General features: G+C 36.5%; 1 protein-coding gene across 2 annotated transcripts; it reads left to right on the top strand.

Moving 5' to 3' along the window:
- The first annotated feature begins 1,754 nt into the window (after positions 1-1,754).
- Positions 1,755-16,501, top strand: dcp1a (decapping mRNA 1A). 2 transcript variants are annotated; one of them, XM_062999199.1, is made up of 10 exons: positions 1,755-1,892; positions 2,443-2,483; positions 3,836-3,963; positions 6,653-6,719; positions 7,304-7,433; positions 8,812-8,916; positions 11,723-12,163; positions 13,249-13,308; positions 14,093-14,293; positions 15,490-16,501. In XM_062999199.1, the coding sequence occupies exons 1-10, from the start codon at positions 1,761-1,763 to the stop codon at positions 15,568-15,570; spliced, it is 1,386 nt and encodes a 461-aa protein (XP_062855269.1). In that variant the 5' UTR covers positions 1,755-1,760; the 3' UTR covers positions 15,571-16,501. The 2 variants fall into 2 exon arrangements, with proteins under 2 accessions (XP_062855269.1, XP_062855270.1); XM_062999200.1 differs by lacking the exon at positions 1,755-1,892 and adding an exon at positions 2,206-2,263.
- The last annotated feature ends 3,044 nt before the right edge of the window (positions 16,502-19,545 follow it).

The following is a 19,545-nucleotide window of genomic DNA, read 5'->3' on the forward strand; positions in this document are numbered from 1 at the left end:
AGTGGCAACCTTGCAGTGGTGGGGTTTGAACCAGGGACCATCTGCGACAATCTGCTTACTAGTCCAGTACCTTAAGTACCTAGTCCAGCGACTCGAGGTTAGTATTGAACCTAGGTTATAATTTTATAGTGACATCTTGTGGTAGGCTTTTGTATAAATCTACAGTCAAATCTAAAAGTGTTTTCTATCTTAATTATTTCATTATAGACCTTCTTAAAGAAATACAATTCAAAGTACAACATATGTTACGTATTTACACTGCTTAAAAAATAAGGGGACACCTAAATATCAAATGTAAGATTCAAGTTTACTTTTTAAACAAAAATCCAAAAGGTCCAATTTGCCCGAATTTATTCATGGCAACTCATAATGTGACTCAGTAGTGTGTTTGGCCCCCATGTGCCACAAATTCACATACACTCAACTTTTTGAAAGTGGAAAAGTAGACACTTTTTGAAAAAGTTACAGATACAGATACAAAAGGTGGGTTAATTTCAAATTAATCTCTTTAAAAAGGTTTGGAGCAAAGTAAGTGCAAAGTAAATATTTTGCAATGATTTTTATTAAGTGTATTTTGTAAATATAAACAAATTAAAAATGTTAGGACAGAGGCATGTTTACCACTGTGTTAAATCACCTTTACTATTTAATTATACTTTTTAATCATTTGAGAACTAAAGTTTTCAGAGTTTTGCAAGTAGAATTTTTGCCCATTCTTGCTTGATACAAGACGTTAACTGTTTAACCATCAGTGGTCGCCATTGTTTGATTTTTCTATGCAGGCAGGCCAGTCAAACACTTGCACTCTGTGTCTACAAAACCCTACTATTGCAGTACATGAAAAATGAGGACTGGGCACTGCCTTGCTGAAATGAGCATGCTTCGAAAAAGACATTGCCTTGATGGCAGAATACAGTTCTCTAATATCCCAATATACACATTCACAAAATACACCAGTAAAGTTTGAATTCTGGGACACAATTGTACAGAGTATTAAAACTGGAACTGGCCATGTGAATCAGTGGTTTGTCTGGCAAAAATAAGGCAAGGCTTATTAACAGAACAATACCATCCCTATGGTCAAGCATGAAGATGGGTCAGTAATGATGTGGTGGAAACACACTTCTAAGTCAACCAAAGCTTGGTTAAAGGAATCAGTCCTGGAATATCCTGGAATGACGTACTCAGTGGGATTTAAAGAAAGCAGTTGCAGCACAGAAGCCATAAAACCTCAATGAGCTGAAGGTGTTTGCCCAAGCTTTTACTTACTAGCACTTACCAAAATCGCTTGTTATCAAGGCAATAAGATGTTCCACTTAGCATTTGTCAGAAGCTTGGTTTTCTATTTAAACTCAGAATGATTTGTAGTATATTTTTATTTAATTCTATACTCATCACTGAATATTTTAGCTGTGTGTGTGTGTACTCGTTAAAACTCTTTTGCTGATCCCTGACAGTATGCTTATGCCACCAAGACAGGAGGATCACTTAATGCTTTAATAAGTTTAAATAAGTCTTTACGGCCCTCGAATTCTCCAGTTCTAAAACCAGCGTAACAGAACACATATAGGAGACTTTACCTTAATCTTAAATAAAATGAAACTTGATGTACAAGTAAAAATAACGTCCATTGCAAAGCCTGGTGAAAAACAAGCCTGCGGAACTGTCTTTACGTTAACTAGCTACAACCCGGAGAGAATAATGACTCGGTCGTGTGCTCAGAATAGTTTCCGTGTTGGCAGTGTTAGTGAAGAGCGAAGATGTCTGCAAACAAAGCTGGTCATCAAATGAGCCTGGCGGCTCTTCAGCAGTATGATCCCTACATTATCAAACTGCTCGATCTGACCGGACAGGTCGCTCTTTACAAGTTTAACTCCAAAGCTAACGAATGGGTGAGTCTGAATTCCTACCTCATTTTAAACCCTATGTGCGGAATTCTCCTCACTGTTTTGCTGCTAGCAGGCATGCTATTAAGTACATGGCTTAGTCCCAAATTAATCCTTACACACTACATTAGTAAACTACTTAGGGTGTGACATAGTGGCTTGTTTACGATATATAGGACCCTTGATGACCGAGGAGTAGTCATTTAGAATAACAGCATGTTTACTGCTACACGAACTGTAGAATTTGTAAACAGTAAACGCTAAGCTAAGCTGAACAGCGACATCAGCACGACTTTATAAACACTACTGTTACTGTTCAGTAAAGCATTCTTAGAGTCGTATATTTATTTAAAAATATTTGTATTTGTATTGTCTAGGTAACTAAATAAGCAAATAGTGTTTTATCTGGTTGAAATGAAATGCTTTGCTATTTAACCGTATCACTGTCTGGTTTATCAATGGGTCGTAAAATAAATACTAGTTATACACACAAAGATTTCATTATTATGCTATAAAATTAATGTTTGATTTGTTGGGTATTTTTGTTTTGTTTTAGGAAAAAACGGAAATTGAAGGAACGTTATTTGTCTATGAAAGGTAAATATACACAGACAAGTAAGATAAAGTTACAGTGTACCGTACAATTAATCTTAATAAACTAAATTATATCCAGTTTAATAAAACTAAAATGGTTGTTAAATAATTCTTCATTATAAGTCTTCCACAAGAAACAGTTTCAATCAAATTTACATCTTTATAAGTTTAGTGCGCACTAACTCACTTATGAGATGGAATACAATCAAATGTCGTTTTTCTAACCACTTATAATTAATGGAATGTCAGTCAGTAGTTGTACTGCAGTGATTGACAAACGCTAAATAGTTTGTCTTGGTTAACTACGTACATTGTATGGCCAAAATGAGTGAACATTCCTACTAATTATGAAGTAAAGGTGTTTTAGCCACACCCATTGCGAATAGGTGTGTAAAATAATGTATATAAACGTAATCATAAGCACACAACTTTGTGGCAACAGTTATTGAAGGTTCCTTTCCGGTTCCTGCATGACTGCGCACTCGTGTGCATTTGCTTTCAGGAGTGTGGTGTGAAGGAAGGAAAGCCATCCAAATGTCAAGTGTCCCAGGCCATCTTGCCAAACATCAAAGCCGGACCTTAAATATGTTATTTTGACTGAATAGGCACAAAATTAGGTTAAGGCATTGTATAAAATGCGATAAAAATGTCTTCTAAACTTTTATGTAACAAACAAAAGTAAAATGTCTAATGTTTTTACTGACCAAATTAATTGTTACTTAGTTGATATAAACAAATATAGAATTTTTTTTTCTATAAAACAACCTGAAACATGGACTCCTCTGGCTGTAGGACATGTTTCTACTGTTGTTTGGTCCATCTCAGATAAGCTTGGGTCCAGAAAAAAAACAGTGTTTCTTCATAGAAATTATGTGTATATTTTTTATTGTGGACTTCCCAGTCACATTGCTTGATGCAGCAGCTGACTGTGGCAAGTGACAGCTTTTTAAAGTAGAAGACTTCCAAGCCCATGTGGCTTTAATTATTAAAGTAGCATGAATGTTTCTCATGCAGTGCCGTCGAAGATCATGCACATTCAGCAATGTCTTTTAGCCTTGCTCTACACAGACTAAGACTTTTTGGATCTCCTGAATGATTTTCCTTCGTATGTACGAGAGATAGTGAAAGACTTAAAATGTTTGCAACCTTAAGAAGACTGAGCCTTCGGTGAATCCTCCTGTTATACCCAATCATGGTTCCCTCAACTTTTGCCAAATTACCTGCTTATTGTGAAATGTTTCACGACAGAGAGTATTCTATAATCGTTTAATTCTTGTTTTGCCCTGTCCCAATTTTTTTGGTAGTCTTGTGTGTATGAATGTAATTTAAGGTTGCTAAAACTATCATTTGCACAGGTCTGCATCACCTCATCATGGTTTTACCATCATGAACCGTTTGAGCACGGAAAACCTGGTGGAGCCAATCAACAAAGATTTAGAATTTCAGCTTCAGGATCCTTTTCTTCTATACAGGAATGCCAGTTGTAAGTTTTTGACTTATTGATTGACATCCAGATTCATATATTTAAAATTCGTTGTCTTAGATTGTCTTAGAAGGTGTTTATTATTCATTAACCTGCCAACCGCAATTTCCCCTCGGGGATCAATAAAGTAAATCAATCAATCAATCAACTCACCCAAATTGTTGCCTCCCTTGTGCAGTGTTTGTTAGAATATTAATTAGAATTTTAACGTCACGTGGGGGTGCCAAGTGTTGAGGCACGTGATGCCTAAAAGTCAGCAATGCTCTGCTGACTTTCTAACTGCAGAGTTTCCAGTATCCTCTGACATTAACATCAGCACACAAACTGGCTTCTTTAACTGAAGGGAAATCCTACTGCTTTAGTATACCAAGACATTTTTGGACAATCGTATGCTTCCAACTTTGTGGGAACAATTTGGGAAGGCCTTGTTCTGTTGTAGAAGTTTGTTTATATACTTGCATACACGCATATAAATATGCACATTATGACTGTAATGTAACGGAATTCTATTTAAGTTCAGATACTTTTGTTCCCTTTCCATTCTTTATCACTTACACCCGAGTAGCTGTAATTGCTCACAGAAGTCCAGTGGTCCCCTGTGACAGCGACACACTTTGCTTGCTTAAGCATGTGTGCATTTTTTTAAACTGTTCTTCCTAAGGATAGATTATAAGAGGTGTCTACTGATGTAATTTTAATGATTACTCTCAGTTCATCATTTTGTACTACATTATTTAGGAGGCAGATTTAGCTATCCACCTAAGCAAATCAGTAGTTACCTTCTCACTTACAGGTTTTGCTATTTGTTTATGGGTTCTACACCACTGTAATATAAACTGATGAGGCCCAGAAGAGTTGGTTTCGGTTGGGTGTTTTGCTTTAGTTAATTAAATTAATTAAAATTAAATTTAGTTAATTAAATTCAACTTTGTAAACTATGCAGTTTACTTTTGTTTTCTCTAATTTTCTCATCTATTAGGTGCCTTTTAAAGTACAACTTTCTTGAAACTCCTTGAATCTTTCTTGAAAGTTAAACTTTATTTAGAATAAGTTGCATTGCTGAATTTTAATTTCACTTGGAGGTGCTAAGTCCTTTCTCTAAGTCCTTCATTTTCTGCTATATTAATTAGGTGGCAGTTTTTAGCTATCCACTTAACCAAATCAGTAGTTACCTTCTCACGTACAGGTTTTGCTATTTGTTTATGGGTTCTACACCACTGTAATGTAAACTGACGAGGCCTTGAAGAGATGATTTTGGTTGGGTGTTTTGCTTTGGTGAATTAAATTCAGCTTTGTAAACTATGCAGTTTACTTTTGGGAAATTTCCTGTACATGCAGGACTGTACCTTTGTGAACACAGTAAGGCCATAAAAACATAAAGCTTTAAAGGGTTGTGGGTTGTGTGTAGAAGAACTCTCATAACTCCAGCGTCCTGACCTAAACCCCACTGAGCATCTTTGGAATTAATCAGTACATTGATTGCAAGCTAGACCTTTTTTGTCCTGCATTAGTGTCTGACCTTGCAAATGCTCTTTTAACCCAGTTAACATATATTCCTAGTGAAGGTAGTTTTGAAATTTTTCTATAATAACTATATCCACTCAAGATCAAGTGTGCTTGCAATTATTAAATGATATTGATCATGTCTTTAATGTCAGTTTGAGATAAATAGCACTGACTTGACAGTTTACAGTTCAAATCTATCTAAACTTTATATATAAACATTTCTATACTATTTATGGTTGTATTGCCCAACTCTGTTTTAAAATGTTGGCTACTGTTGAGTAAGTTGTTGAGAATGTAATGTTACAGTTTGTTACAAAACATTAGATACTTAAGGCCCTCCATTCTCTGTAATTAAATCTTTTTACTGACTCATACACAACTGAATTTTTAAAATGTTGACCAGATTTTTTAATCTGCTGCTAGTCTAGTTTAATGCTGTAGTTTAATTGACAGGAAATATTATATTTGAAGCCAATTTGAACTTAAGACTCCTTTTGAACCACTGAAACATCTCCCAAGCATTCTCTAAAAGACAGCCTTCCCTCTATGACTGAGGTCATGGTGAGGTTTTGAGGCCACCCTGAGCAGACGCATCCTTTCAGTGCAGTCACCTGAGGTGTGATCCATTTTCCTCCATGAGAAACATGGCACGAAAATTCCATTCTGTTTTTATCCTGGCATGAGAGCCTGAGGTTAGAGATAGCAAGCTTTAATCCAGCTCTTTATTTTTTTTTTTTTTAAATTAAGATATCCAGATAGTTTCATGGTCACTTGAGATACTCGGACAGTCAGTAAAGATGCTTGTTAAGTGGAGGGACCAAATATGACCAAAAAAAAGTGGTGGAGTAGGGGTGAAGTACAGCAAAGCTGCAAAGTGACATGTTAAGCAGTGTACTTTCTAAAAGCATCATGTGCAAGGAGAATTTTTCAGCGCTGTCAGAGTAAAAAAAGGCAGAGCACAATTCTGTACTTTTCATCACTCCAAAAGAAAGTGCCAATAAGAATTTATTTTGGAGAGGTTATCGGGGTTATCAGTGTGCAAAGATCAGCTGGAGAATGATCAGCTGTTGAGTCAGTCAGACTGTTGAGATGTACATAATAATGCATTTCAAATAAAAGTGTAATGAAAGATACAGACATACTACATCAGTGGCTCTGACAGTTTTTCATTTTGTCTTTTTAGTGGGCATCTACAGTATCTGGTTCTATGACAAGGCAGACTGTCAGCGTATAGCTCAGCTGATGGTACAGTAAGTATCAGATGTTTAAAAATCTCGGTGCTGTTTAGAATTCAGGTCAAATTTGACATGACCTTCCATGTGAATAGAGGTGCTGGATAAAAGCAGCCTTCATCTGCTAGCCCTCACTGAGAAACCCACACGGGAACCTAGCAACAGCTTGTTGCCATGGGCCCTCGTTACCATACAGACCAGGATTACACACATGTGCCATCTGGGTATAAGGCACTCATACTGGTCTGGCTATAAAAGCTACAAATTAGCTGATTTTCTTTTTTGAATATTATTTATTTGTTCTATTTATTTCAAGATTTGATAGATTTGAAAATGAGAGAAAGCTTGGTAGTCTGTAAGCTAAGTGTGGGTTAAAAAATTTAGTCATGGTCCCTCAATATGATGGATGTTTACCAGTTATTTGAAGTATTTGAATTTTAAAATACTGTATATTAATACACCAGCAGTTGATTAGTTTATATTGTAAATATTTATGATATACACCACTCCCATTTAATGGTGAAAGTCAGCAATCACAAATTTACAAACACTTTTGTTTTTTTTTTATTCTGAGTTTTTGCATGTGTTTTTATGTATTTCAGAATAGTCAAACAGAAGGCATTGAGCGCTCAGCAGACCTCTCCAAATCAGGGCAGAACAAATGGTTGTGTGGAAACAAGACCAATGGATATCCTGGAGCTGCTCAGCAAAGCTAAAGAAGAGTACAACAGGGTAAACCAGTGACATCCTATTTCTAATTAATGGTCATATAGTTCATTTAGGATCAGAAAGCATAAATGAGAGAGGACACAGAGCTGAGACAGTTATTTTTAATGTTTTACTAAAGGTTGTTTTCACACATAAACTTTAAGCTGGAGTAGGTTAGGCTGTGAATATAAATATCGTCCATTGGATTTAGACAGCATTCAGACTTGCTGTGACTTTTTTTCACCCATAATTAATAGGCCCACATTAAGAAAAGTATTCAGACCTTTGCCATAGTTGTGCTCAGGTGCATCCTGTTTGGTTTAACACTTGGGATGAGTCTAGAACTCCATTTAAGTCCAACTGTTGCAATCTGAATTGATTAGATGTACAGTAGTTTGGAAGGATCTGTTATTTACCCTGCATTGTCAGAACTTAAAACAAGTCATAAAGTCTAAGGAACTATCTGTCGATCTGCCAATTTCGAGTAAAAGCCATGTTGAGTAAAAGCCCAGACTTAAACCCCATCAAACATGTGGAGAGACACAAATCCAGGTGTGCAAAGCTTGTAGAGACATGTCCAAGAAGATGTAAAGCTCTAAATGCTTCTGTTTCATTAATTTTTGAAATGCTCTAACAACATGTTTGACACTTTATCATGAATAATTAAGTGTAGATTGATGGGTAAAATGACATTCACAGCATAGGATGCAAAAAAAGTCAAGGGATCCAAATACTTACTCGATCTACTGTATATAAAGATATATATTTCAAATATAAATTGATGAGGCAAAATGTTATGAACACATTAATTGCAAATGGCAGTGTATAACATAACACGACATGACGTGCATGTCACAGTCAGAGATTTTAAATGTTACGGCAGAGGAGATGAAGGCTATGGAGCCTGGTATGGACCAACAGAAGAACTGCTGTGGTGCAGATGATTTTAATACTGCTAAAAGGAGGGTGTCACAACACATTAAACATACTTGCAGAACAGTCATAATTCTTATGCTAACATCTATCTACCACTGAAGGTGCCTTTCAGGGCAAAAAATAGAGACAGTGCAATATACCAAAAAGTACTAATTATTAAGCAGATCACATGATGGCATTATGACCCATGATGTTATATTAAATCGTTTTTGAGTTTGAATCTCAGCAGTGCTACCAAACCTGGTCAGGTGACAAAGACACAGCATAGCATGACTTTCTGTACTTGATACAGCTCTGTTTCTGTGTGGAAATGACTAGATGTGACTAGTTCAGGAGAAAATGTAAGCATAAGATCAGAACTGAGCACTCAATCCTGCAGTGTAAACATAGCCTGCTTTTATGTCTTTTATGAATTTTAAACAGTTACATTTTCTAATGTGCCTATTTTGTGTTTTTCTCTGTATAGAGTCAATCAGAATCAGATTTACAAGTAAGCTCAGAGGTTACTAAAGCTCCAGCAGTTAAAGTGGAGAACACAAAGCCTATAGTTATTGCTGCTCCACAAGAAAAGGTACCACTCTAATTATACCCCTATTTCCAGCTTTTTCATTTGTATTTTTTAATGTAGAAGCAGTGACATTCATGCCCTCTGTGAATTAAAAGAAATGTACTCTAGGGCAGCAGTTCCCAACCTTTTTTGCACCACGGACTGGTTTCATATAAGATATAATTTCATGGACCGGTGGGGGCGGGAGGATTTAAAATAAAATAAATATAGAATGGAAAATCTGAGTGAATCCTAGATCCTGAAGTGTTCAATGAAAAATAAACATCTGCTGATGTCCTAATTAAATCCTATTATATGACAAACTTTGGTAAATAACTCATGCATGTGTCATGTTCTTTTTAGCAAAGACACAAAATCTCCCAAAAAATTATAGGCACTGTGTACTCATGGGCCTAACCCAGAATTTTTAATGGTCCTAACAGAAAATCATTGATCAGAAAATTAGCAATAACTTCAGAAAATGCCCTCTGAGACCTGTGCTACCATTTGCTCGTCACTGCACATTTGCTGCAGTTAATGGTTTGGAAAAAAGCTGAGAACCAGGAAAATTCACTTAAATAGTATTCTTATATATTAATAAAAAGATTTAAATGTTTAATATAAAACTTAAACTAACACATGCCTGGGTGTTCACAATTTGCATAATTAATAGCAAGTATAATTCTGGCTAAGGTTAAGGGGAACAGTCATATTTGGCTATTGTGTAACATTGGAAAAATTTTATTGCATTTGTTTTCTTAAACCATTAGTAAGGAAAAAAGCCAGTGACAGCTGGGCCAGTGACATCAGTGTATAATAAGAACTTAACTACAGTGGGGCCAAAAAGTATTTAGTCAGCCACTGATTGTGCAAGTTCTCCTGCTTAGAAAGATGAGAGGTCTGTAATTTTCATCATAGGTACACTTCAAATATGAGAGACAAAATGAGAAAAAGAAAAATCCAGGAAATCACATTGTAGGATTTTTAAAGAATTTATTTGTAAATTATGGTGGAAAATAAGTATTTGGTCACCCACAAACAAGCAAGATTTCTGGCTCTCACAGACCTGTAACTTCTTCTTTAAGAAGCTCTTCTGTCCTCCACTCGTTACCTGTATTAATGGCACCTGTTTGACCTCATTATCTGTATAAAAGACACCTGTCCACTGCCTCAAACAGTCAGACTCCAAACTCAACCATGGCCAAGACCAAAGAGCTGTCAAAGGACACCAGGAAGAAAATTGTAGACCTGCACCAGGCTGGGAAGAGTGAATCTACAATAGGCAAACAGGTTGGTGTGAATAAATCAACTGTGGGAGCAATTGTAAGAAAAGACATACAAGACCATTGATAATCTCCCTCGATCTGGGGCCCCACGCAAGATCTCATCCCGTGGGGTCAAAATTATCATAAGAACGGTGAGCAAAAATCCCAGAACTACACAGAGGGACCTGATGAATGACCTGCAGAGAGCTGGGACCAAAGTAACAAAGGCTACCATCAGTAACACACTACGCCGAGAGTGACTCAAATCCTGCAGTGCCAGGCGTGTCCCCCTGCTTAAGCCAGTACATGTCCAGGCCCGTCTGAAGTTTGCCAGAGAGCATATGGATGATCCAGAAGAGGATTGGGAGAATATCATGTGGTCAGATAAAACCAAAATGGAACTTTTTGGTAAAAACTCAACTCGTCGTGTTTGGAGGCTGAGTTGCATCCCAAGAACACCATACCTACTGTGAAGCATGGGGGTGGAAACATCATGCTTTGGGGCTGTTTTTCTGCAAAGGGGACAGGACGACTGAGGGAAGAATGAACGGGGCCATGTATCGTGAGATTTTTAGCCAAAACCTCCTTCCATCAGTGAGAGCATTGAAGATGGAACGTGGCTGGGTCTTCCAGCATGACAATGATCCCAAACACACCGCTCGGGCAACGAAGAAGTGGCTCCGTAAAAAGCATTTCAAGGTCCTGGAGTGGCCTAGCCAGTCTCCAGACCTCAACCCCATAGAAAATTTGTGGAGGGAGTTGAAAGTCCGTGTTGCCCAGCGACAGCCCCAAAACATCACTGCTCTAGAGGAGATCTGCATGGAGGAATGGGCCAAAATACCAGCTACAGTGTGTGCAAACCTGGTGAAGACTTTCAGGAAACGTTTGACCTCTGTCATTGCCAACAAAGGTTATGTTACAAAGTATTGAGTTGAACTTTTGTTATTGACCAAATACTTATTTTCCACCATATTTACAAATAAATTCTTTAAAAATCCTACAATGTGATTTCCTGGATTTATTTTTCTAATTTTGTCTCTCATAGTTGAAGTGTACCTATGATGAAAATTACAGACCTCTCTCATCTTTCTAAGTAGGAGAACTTGCACAATCAGTGGCTGACTAAATACTTTTTGGCCCCACTGTATATTCCTCCACTCAACCAAATAGGACCAAGTAGTTTATGCCTCTATTTGAATTCTTATGATTTCAGTCAAAGGCCATTCAATTCCTGAGTGTCACTAACACAGTGATGTAATTGGTCCTGTTTTGTCTGGGATTTTTGTCATTGCCATTGCATTAAACAGTCTCTTCTGAATGGTAATAAAAGGCCTTATTTATACTTCAGCATTTACATACACAGATTGTCTGTCATCTTTTATACAACCAAGATCAAGGCCAATCATTTCTGAATAGCTTATTTTACCCAGTTAACCGTATTGGTTGGGCAAAATATAAAAACCATGGTAATTAGTGTGGGATGTGGAAACAACTTTAAAGAAATAAAAAGTGGGCACACTCTACATTTTCACATTTAACCTGTTTATCATGCTCTGTGTCTACAGCAAACCCATGGTGTTGTGAAGCAGATTACTGTGGAGGAACTGTTCGGTAGCTCCTTACCCAAAGACCCAACTCCTGAGCCATCCCCGAGTGACAGTTTTCTCCGTGGAATGAGCTATGGTCCTCCTTCCCTCCCCCTGGAGCCCCTTCTCACATCACGTCTCTCGGCTAATCCTCTCCTCCCTCAGCACTCCATTTCTCCTGTGCTAATGGCTTCAAGTGGGTCTGAGAGTGTTCAAGCACTTGGTGGGCATTGTGGGCAGACTGGTCCTCAGCCTCCACCTCCTTACATAAACCCGCTCAAAAACGACAGCCATGGAATACCCAAGCCAGTGGCAGTGCCAGGCTTCCTGCCGAGTGCACTGGTTACACCACAGAGTTTTCGAGAACCTACACCCAAAGTGCCGACAGCTTTCACTAGCATAAATGCAACATCTGCACAGGTATGGTGTTGACTCAACTTTTTTTTTTTACAGTTTAACCATGTTTCAAACTATTATGCAAGTGATGTAGGATTTTAGTAAACTGAGCATTTAGGCTATAGATTTTTCCAATAAAGTGTTAGTTTTATTTGTCATATCTTTAAGATAACTGGTATCAATAATCATTGCCAGTACTAGTACATACACTTAAATTACATACACATTGCATTAATCATTACTGTAAATTCAGTTTTAAGAAGCTTAATCTCAAATGGTCTTTTTGGAAGGGTAGCAGTCCAGGAAACCACTTTTATGGAAAGAAATTGCTTAGATATGCTAAACTCACAAGTACTGGATTAAAGATCAGTGAACAAGAGTACTATGGAGTGACCAATCCAAGTTTGAAAATGTTCTACTGAATGTCGACAATATGTGAGAAGAAGAGTTCGGGAGAGAGGGAGGAGTAGGTGCTTGCAGCTTTTAGTGAAACATGGTGGACAGTCCGTATCAGTTTGGGACTGCATTTCCAACAGTGGTGTTGGCGGTATTGTCTGAGGTGATGGGATCATGAATTAGATTCATCATGCCATTTCTTCTGGAAAGCACCTGATTGGTAATGGTTTTATTTTTCAGCATGATAGTTATCCCAAGCACACTTTTAATGCAGTGAAAAAACTGCAGTCATGGTCATGGACTACCCTCCACAGAGAACAGACCTAAATATTACAGAGGCAATATGGGATCACCTGAAAAGAAAAAGACATCTGAAGAAGAATTCTTGTGTTAAAAGAAGCCTGGTATAATATACCAAAAGTTTACTTTAGAAAACTTTAGGACGGTCTCCCCAAAAGAGTTCAAGATGTGCTTAGAGTCAAGGGAGGTCACATAAAATACTGACTTTAACCAATATTTTGTTCAGTTTTTTATTTTGTGTTAATTTTTTCCTGTATTTTTGTTTAAATAAAAATAGAGGGTCATTAAAGCTTTGCTATGATGGAAAAGTTGAGTTTGTTCTCTTGTATTCCGATTACATTCATTTATTATTTGTTTAATATGAACTTTTTCTGTATCTTTCTTTGTCTCATGCTTATGCTGTCTTGCTGTAGACTAAAGAAACAGATACTTTTTCACAACCACAGGCCCAGAGTCTCGTCAAACCCATTCCAGTAAGTAAATGCACTCGCACAATAGCCACGTTTACATGCAGCCATATAATATGTTATTAATCTGGCTGATAGTTAAATCAGCAAAGTACTGCTCAAGGGAGATGACATTGCTTAGTCCCCTTAAGTCCTTTTAACATCACATTACTTTAGGTGTAGGGTCTTAATCGTGCATTTGGCATGTCCACACACACAGCCACTATAACTTATTTTTTCCAACTGTACAAGAAAGTGAGACACCTGTGAATTATTCTGTAAAATCCCTTACCAACATTACTGATTCATTATATAAAAAGGTTAATATTGTATTTGGAATATAGCTATATTCTATATTTTCTATCTATCTATCTATCTATCTCTTTTCACTCATCAAAGCCAGATAAATTAGAGTAAATGAAGCCATGGCTTCTACTCTGTTCCAAGGATAACTAACTTCTATGATATGGAGCACAAAAGTTTCTGTGCTTTGCTACATGCACTCATGATGAAATACCATTTAAGCAATCTCAATATAAAATAAAAAGACAGCTTAAACCAGATATAGATTTTTAGGTGTTGTTATTCACTAGCTGTTTATTTAATGAAATATTTGCAATTAATTAGTAAACAGAGCATTAGTGGTAAGATTAAACATCAGGTTGGTGCAGTCTTATCACAGCTTGTGTTTCATTATGAGTATCCCATTTCCTTCTTTGTGTCTTCCATTTCACAGAAGATGAGTAAATAGGGCTAAAAGAAATTCACCTTTTGTTAAACAAGTATTTGTCTCATTTTTTTGACAATAAAGGCAGGACTAGTGGTGCCAGGGCAGGAGCTCTCCTTGCTTCTTTCCCCCAGTGTTTTCCAGCAGTCCACCACAAAGGCAACAGAAATACAGAGAAACCCTGCTGCTCCTCCGTCTCCTCCTGCCTCCATGAGTGGTGGAGAAATGCCAACACCAGTGTACAGCAAGTCACAGCTACAAGACGTACTTATACATTTGATAAAGGTATACACACTTACACTTAAACACTGAGTAGTAATCAGGGCTTGTTGTTTAGATAGTTGCAGATTTTGCACATTGTTTAGCAACAAACTATTTTGCTTTATTAGATTATCACACATGAATTTTTTTTTTTTTTTTTTTAACTTAAAATAGATGTTAAAAGGCAGCTTTGAGTTGTGCTTTAAATAGTTGATTTCTCACCAATTTGTACCTTTCTCTTTTTACTTTACCTCCTCTAATGCTAAAATCAATTTACCTCCCATAAACTCAAAATTATTGGGCTGTAATTATTGAATTTTATTTACATTGGTTCTGGTACTTTAAATAAGGAAGAAGTGTTTTGCTTTCTTAGCCTATTAAAACCTACTAAGCTATTTATCAATTTACATGCACTAATTTCAACGTATTGGAAATACATTTTCTTGAAGATCCCCTTTTTAGTGTGGGTTTTAAGCCACTACAGTGTTGTTTTAACTTTAAGCATGACTTTGGAGCTCTTTTTAGAGTTTTACGATTCTTTCTTTCTTGACCAAGGCCCTATGTGCCCTGATGCCCAATTTGTCCAGACGGCTAACTCCAAGAAGTGTCATGTTTGCGCCATGCTTCTTCCATTCCAAAGTTATTGATGCCGCTGTGGTCCTGGGAATAGCCAGAGCCCTAGATTCTTAGATCCTTGCTGTGAATTGTCTTGCCACAATTTGATTACAGAGATCCACAGAGAGTTCCTTGAACTTTATGACTTTGAATGCAGTTTAAATTGTGGGCTGTTCTAGACCTTTGCAAACTATGTCCAGTCGATTCAGATTGCAACAGACGGGCTTCAATTGAGTTTTACACACCTTTCAAGTATAATTAAAGCAAACAGGATGCACCTGACCATAACTTGGAGTGCTACAGCAAGTGTGAATACCACTAAGAATAAGATATTTCAGTTTTTAGTTTTAAGTTAATTTTTGGAAAAAATGCAATGAGGTTGAATAATTACTGAATGCACTGTATAACCCAGTAATTAACTTTGTCAGCTGGAATTACACAAACTGTCTCAACCAATCAGAGTTGAGAATTCATTGAGAGCATAGAGACCTCTAATTTTAACTAGTTCTGTAATTTAACAAATTACATTGGAATTGTGATTGTTTCAGAGGTATAAATGTTAGAATAAATAATATTTTGTTTTCTTTTTGTTGTGTCTCCTAAAGAATGATGCCCGCTTTCTCAGCACTATCCACGAGGCCTACATGCAGACCCTTTCCAAAGACCTCAACAATGTCAAGCTATAGCCACGGACTGCTTATTCCTGGACTGATCGCTTCTCTAATTGGCCCAGAGGGCAAACTCTACAGGAACTGCATTTAGGACAGAACCACTGCTATTGTTCAAACTGCACTGGTTCTCTTGCTCACACCTGTCCTGTCTAAGAGAGCTGCACTGCTGGAAATGAGCCTCGGGATGATTAATGCACTGCCAGTTTATTGCCCCAACTATTCCTCACCGCAGATGATGTGCAAATGAAGCTTTTGTTGGTCTGTGTCAGGGGAACCTGGCTCAGTTTTTGTCTTCCTTTACCAGTGTCATTTTCTGTCCTGCCCTGTCCAGTCCTCTTTATGATTTTTAGCTTTTTCATCACTTCAAGGTCATTTCCCATCTCTCACTTATTCTCTCTTTAGCTTCTTATTACTACTTATAACATTAATATAAGCAAATGCTATGTTGTGAACTAATGTCAATGGTTTAGGTATTTGGATTTATCTCGCAAATGGTTACAGGGAAAGTAATAGATATTAAAGATTTGACATTAAAGAGCTTTTTCTGATATTAGGAAATAGCTAAATGTAACTGCTCTACTTTTAACATGGTTAGTCAAATTTCTGGGGCCGATCGCACCAACAGACCTATACCTGCTCACAAGTTGTTGTTTTTTCTGGGCATAAATCTAAGATCTTTGCATCAATCATCTGAGAGTCAAATTCTGACTATAATATTCTTAGGAATATGTCTGTAATAACATTTTACACATCTCAATTTGTAATGAACTGTGTATAATCAGACGGATATAAATATAACCTGGGTTAAGTGAGTTTGTTGCTCTAGTGCTCCTTCATCTGTTTAGTACGTCTACCGTACTGGGAACGGCAATGGTATGTTCCAACTTTTTTTTTTTTTATCGTGTACATTTAAATAAAGCCCTCAGAAAAGAGCCCATACATTCTATATTTTGCTTATGGTTTTTTCTTTACTTTAGGAAGTAAGTGTTGTGGTTTATGCGTAGCTGGTTTGAACGCCTAAAAGTGGGGTACAGTATCTTCATTTTCTTCACCTAGTTCTAACAAACTTTCCACTATGCTTTACACATTTTATTATCTTAATGTACAAAGGATTCACACCCACTTGTACAATCAAGCAGTTATCTGTTCATCGTTTAAAATGTAGATTTTTGAGTCAGTTAGTTTCAAGAAAGAGAAGCCAAGACAGTTTACACTGCATGTTAGACATAAAAAAGCAGAATAGTTTAGGTTACATTAATTCTAACATGGATGGTACTAGATGGTAAGGAAAAACTATGAACAGTTAACAGATGTATGTACACAAAATCACAATGTTCTAGTAAAGACCAAAGGGCCAGCATAAATGAATGTATTAGATTAGATTTTTTTTTAAATTGACGGCAATGCAAAAGTTGTGGCATATTTATACTTATATTTTGGCCTGTGGGATTACCTGTGCTCTTTTTAATTTCTTTTTTTATGCTAATAAGTTCCCAGTGTAAAGAGTAAACTAATTCACCCCCTATAACTATGTGCACAAGAAACTTTTCCAAAGCATCCTTTTGGCATTTTGAAAGTATTTAATATGGTTATATGCTCTAGCTGACAAAATAGGTCAATTTTCCCCAATTAAAGAAATATCACAGACCAACACTGGTATTTTTTAATAGTGAATAATTGGGACACTTTTTTTAGGAGGGGAGGAAGAAAGAAATTGCATGTAAATGTAATTTTGGACTTGAGTGTGCTGGTTATAAATTGTGTTGTGTTTATTTGTCATCCATTCACTTAATGGTCTTTATTTAATAAAGTATTTTTGCAGGGTCTGTGATCAAATTTGGTTCTGGTTGGACAGTGAACTTTATTTAAAATGATTTACAATTATAATAATAATTAAAAATAAGTCACATCACATGTAATCTAGATTTTGTCTTGGGAGCACTAACTCGATTATTTGTGGCATTTTCTAGTATATCCAGATTCAAGGGTAACTGACAAGCATTTAAATTGGCTCAGTGGGTAGCCTTACAGAAAGAAGGTCCTGGGTTCGATCCCCAGGTTGGGCGGCCCGGATCCTTTCTGTGTGAAGTTTGCATGTTCTCCCTCTGTCTGCGTGGGTTTCCTCCGGGTGCTCCAGTTTCCTCCCACAGTCCAAAGACATGCAAGTGAGGTGAATTGGAGATACAAAATTGTCCAGGACTGTGTTCAATAAAACCTTGTGAACTGAAGAACATTGTTTAATGAGTAACTACCGTTCCTGTCATGAATGTAACCAAAGTGTAAAACATGATGATAAAATCCCAATAAACAAACAAACAAGCATTTAAATAATAAGTAAATTCTAATATTTGCACATACAGGAATTTTGTTTTAGCATTGTAATTTGCGAGTTTGAAATAAAATATGCAGAACCTTAGCTTTTTATTCATATCGATTATTAAGAACAAAAAACGTTTTCTTCTTTTGTCTCATCTGCTTTGCTTAAATTCCTTGTGGATCTAACTTTTCCAATTTTCCTCCTATTGCTGGTGATCATAACCTGATTAATAATACTGGTACGTCAGCATGAATTTAGACAATGGATATTTATCTGTTTTGTTTCCATGTCACTTGGTGTTGTTTCATTTTGTTGTTTGTCTTACCTGTTAATAGGAATTTGTACAGACTGCTTAATATATATATATATATTAATTAGGCTAACATGGTTGGTGCAAAGATCTGCAAAAAATGTTTCAGGTATGACACATTTAGCCTCTAAAAATGACTTGGTAAAGTCCTGCTGGTGCAACTAATCCCAAGAATCATTTTGTCTTCCTATTTAAATGTAAACAGTGGGCTGAATCTACAAGTAATAGTTGAAGCAAAAAGCTAAGTATTCCTGCCTTAATGGGATAATGTAAGCTAGTGTTTGCAGCATCTTGGGCTCTGATGTTTACAACAGTGTATAATGCAGTATGCTTTATTTGCACTGGAAAATACAAGTCACTGTTTAGTAATATACAATTCTTTAATTATACATTTACAAACATTGGTCTTCAGTTATTTCACTTCTCAAATATAATTTTAGCTGCCAGCATTAGATTGGCATAAATTTACAGATTTATAAATGCAAGTGCAAGATCATATGAGATTTTAATAACTGGATCTAAATAAACATGAATTTAATAATAACCTAAATACCAAATGGATTATTTAACAAACCTGTAGGGGTATGTCATCATTGTGGTGTAACAATATTCAAAATGCCTAAGCTATGCCCTACATATTCTTTTGGTTTGGTTATGCTATATCAAGCTTATATAAGAAAGTTTACAGACTGCAAATATTTTATTACAGCACTGTCTTGACTATTTTCTTGTTTTCTGGCTGATTGTTGAGCTGAAGTGTAACATTTACTGACAATGAACCACATTGTGTTGTATTTTTACCTAAAATAGCACCTAAAGCTTAAAATGAACAAAAGTGTAACCAATAATTCTGATTTCTTTTCATTCTCATGATGGAGATGTTACTGAATCAGCCATGAGCAGCTTTGAGGCTCTTTGTTTTCCTTAAGTTCTATAGTGATGTGACATGCATTGTACATCAATGGCTATCATTTGGTTCCTTTTGTGTTGGCAGTATTGTCAGATTACATGTACTATTTGAAGCTTTGATAGCTTGTAAAAAAAATTGAGCCATTGCAAAATTAGCAAAAAAAATGGCAAACGCTGCACCATCCTAGTTGTGAACACAAAAAGATCTAGAAAGTCATTTACCATCAATCTGTTCATGGTGGGCCTATTCAACTAATTTAATGTGAAATAAATCTCTTCAGTAACTTCTGCTCTTCTGTAATTTTTTATTTGAACATAACATGTTTATAGCATGAAATGAATTAGTATATGTAAATATGTATTTGGTTGTAAAGCTGCAGTCAAAGATCATGTTTGCACAGTTCCAAAGTGCCTCTGGATGCAGTGTCAGCACAACTGTTTGTTAAAAAAATAA

The sequence above is a fragment of the Trichomycterus rosablanca genome, chromosome 7 (genome assembly GCF_030014385.1).
Source record: "Trichomycterus rosablanca isolate fTriRos1 chromosome 7, fTriRos1.hap1, whole genome shotgun sequence".
Classification (NCBI taxonomy): Eukaryota; Metazoa; Chordata; class Actinopteri; order Siluriformes; family Trichomycteridae; genus Trichomycterus; species Trichomycterus rosablanca.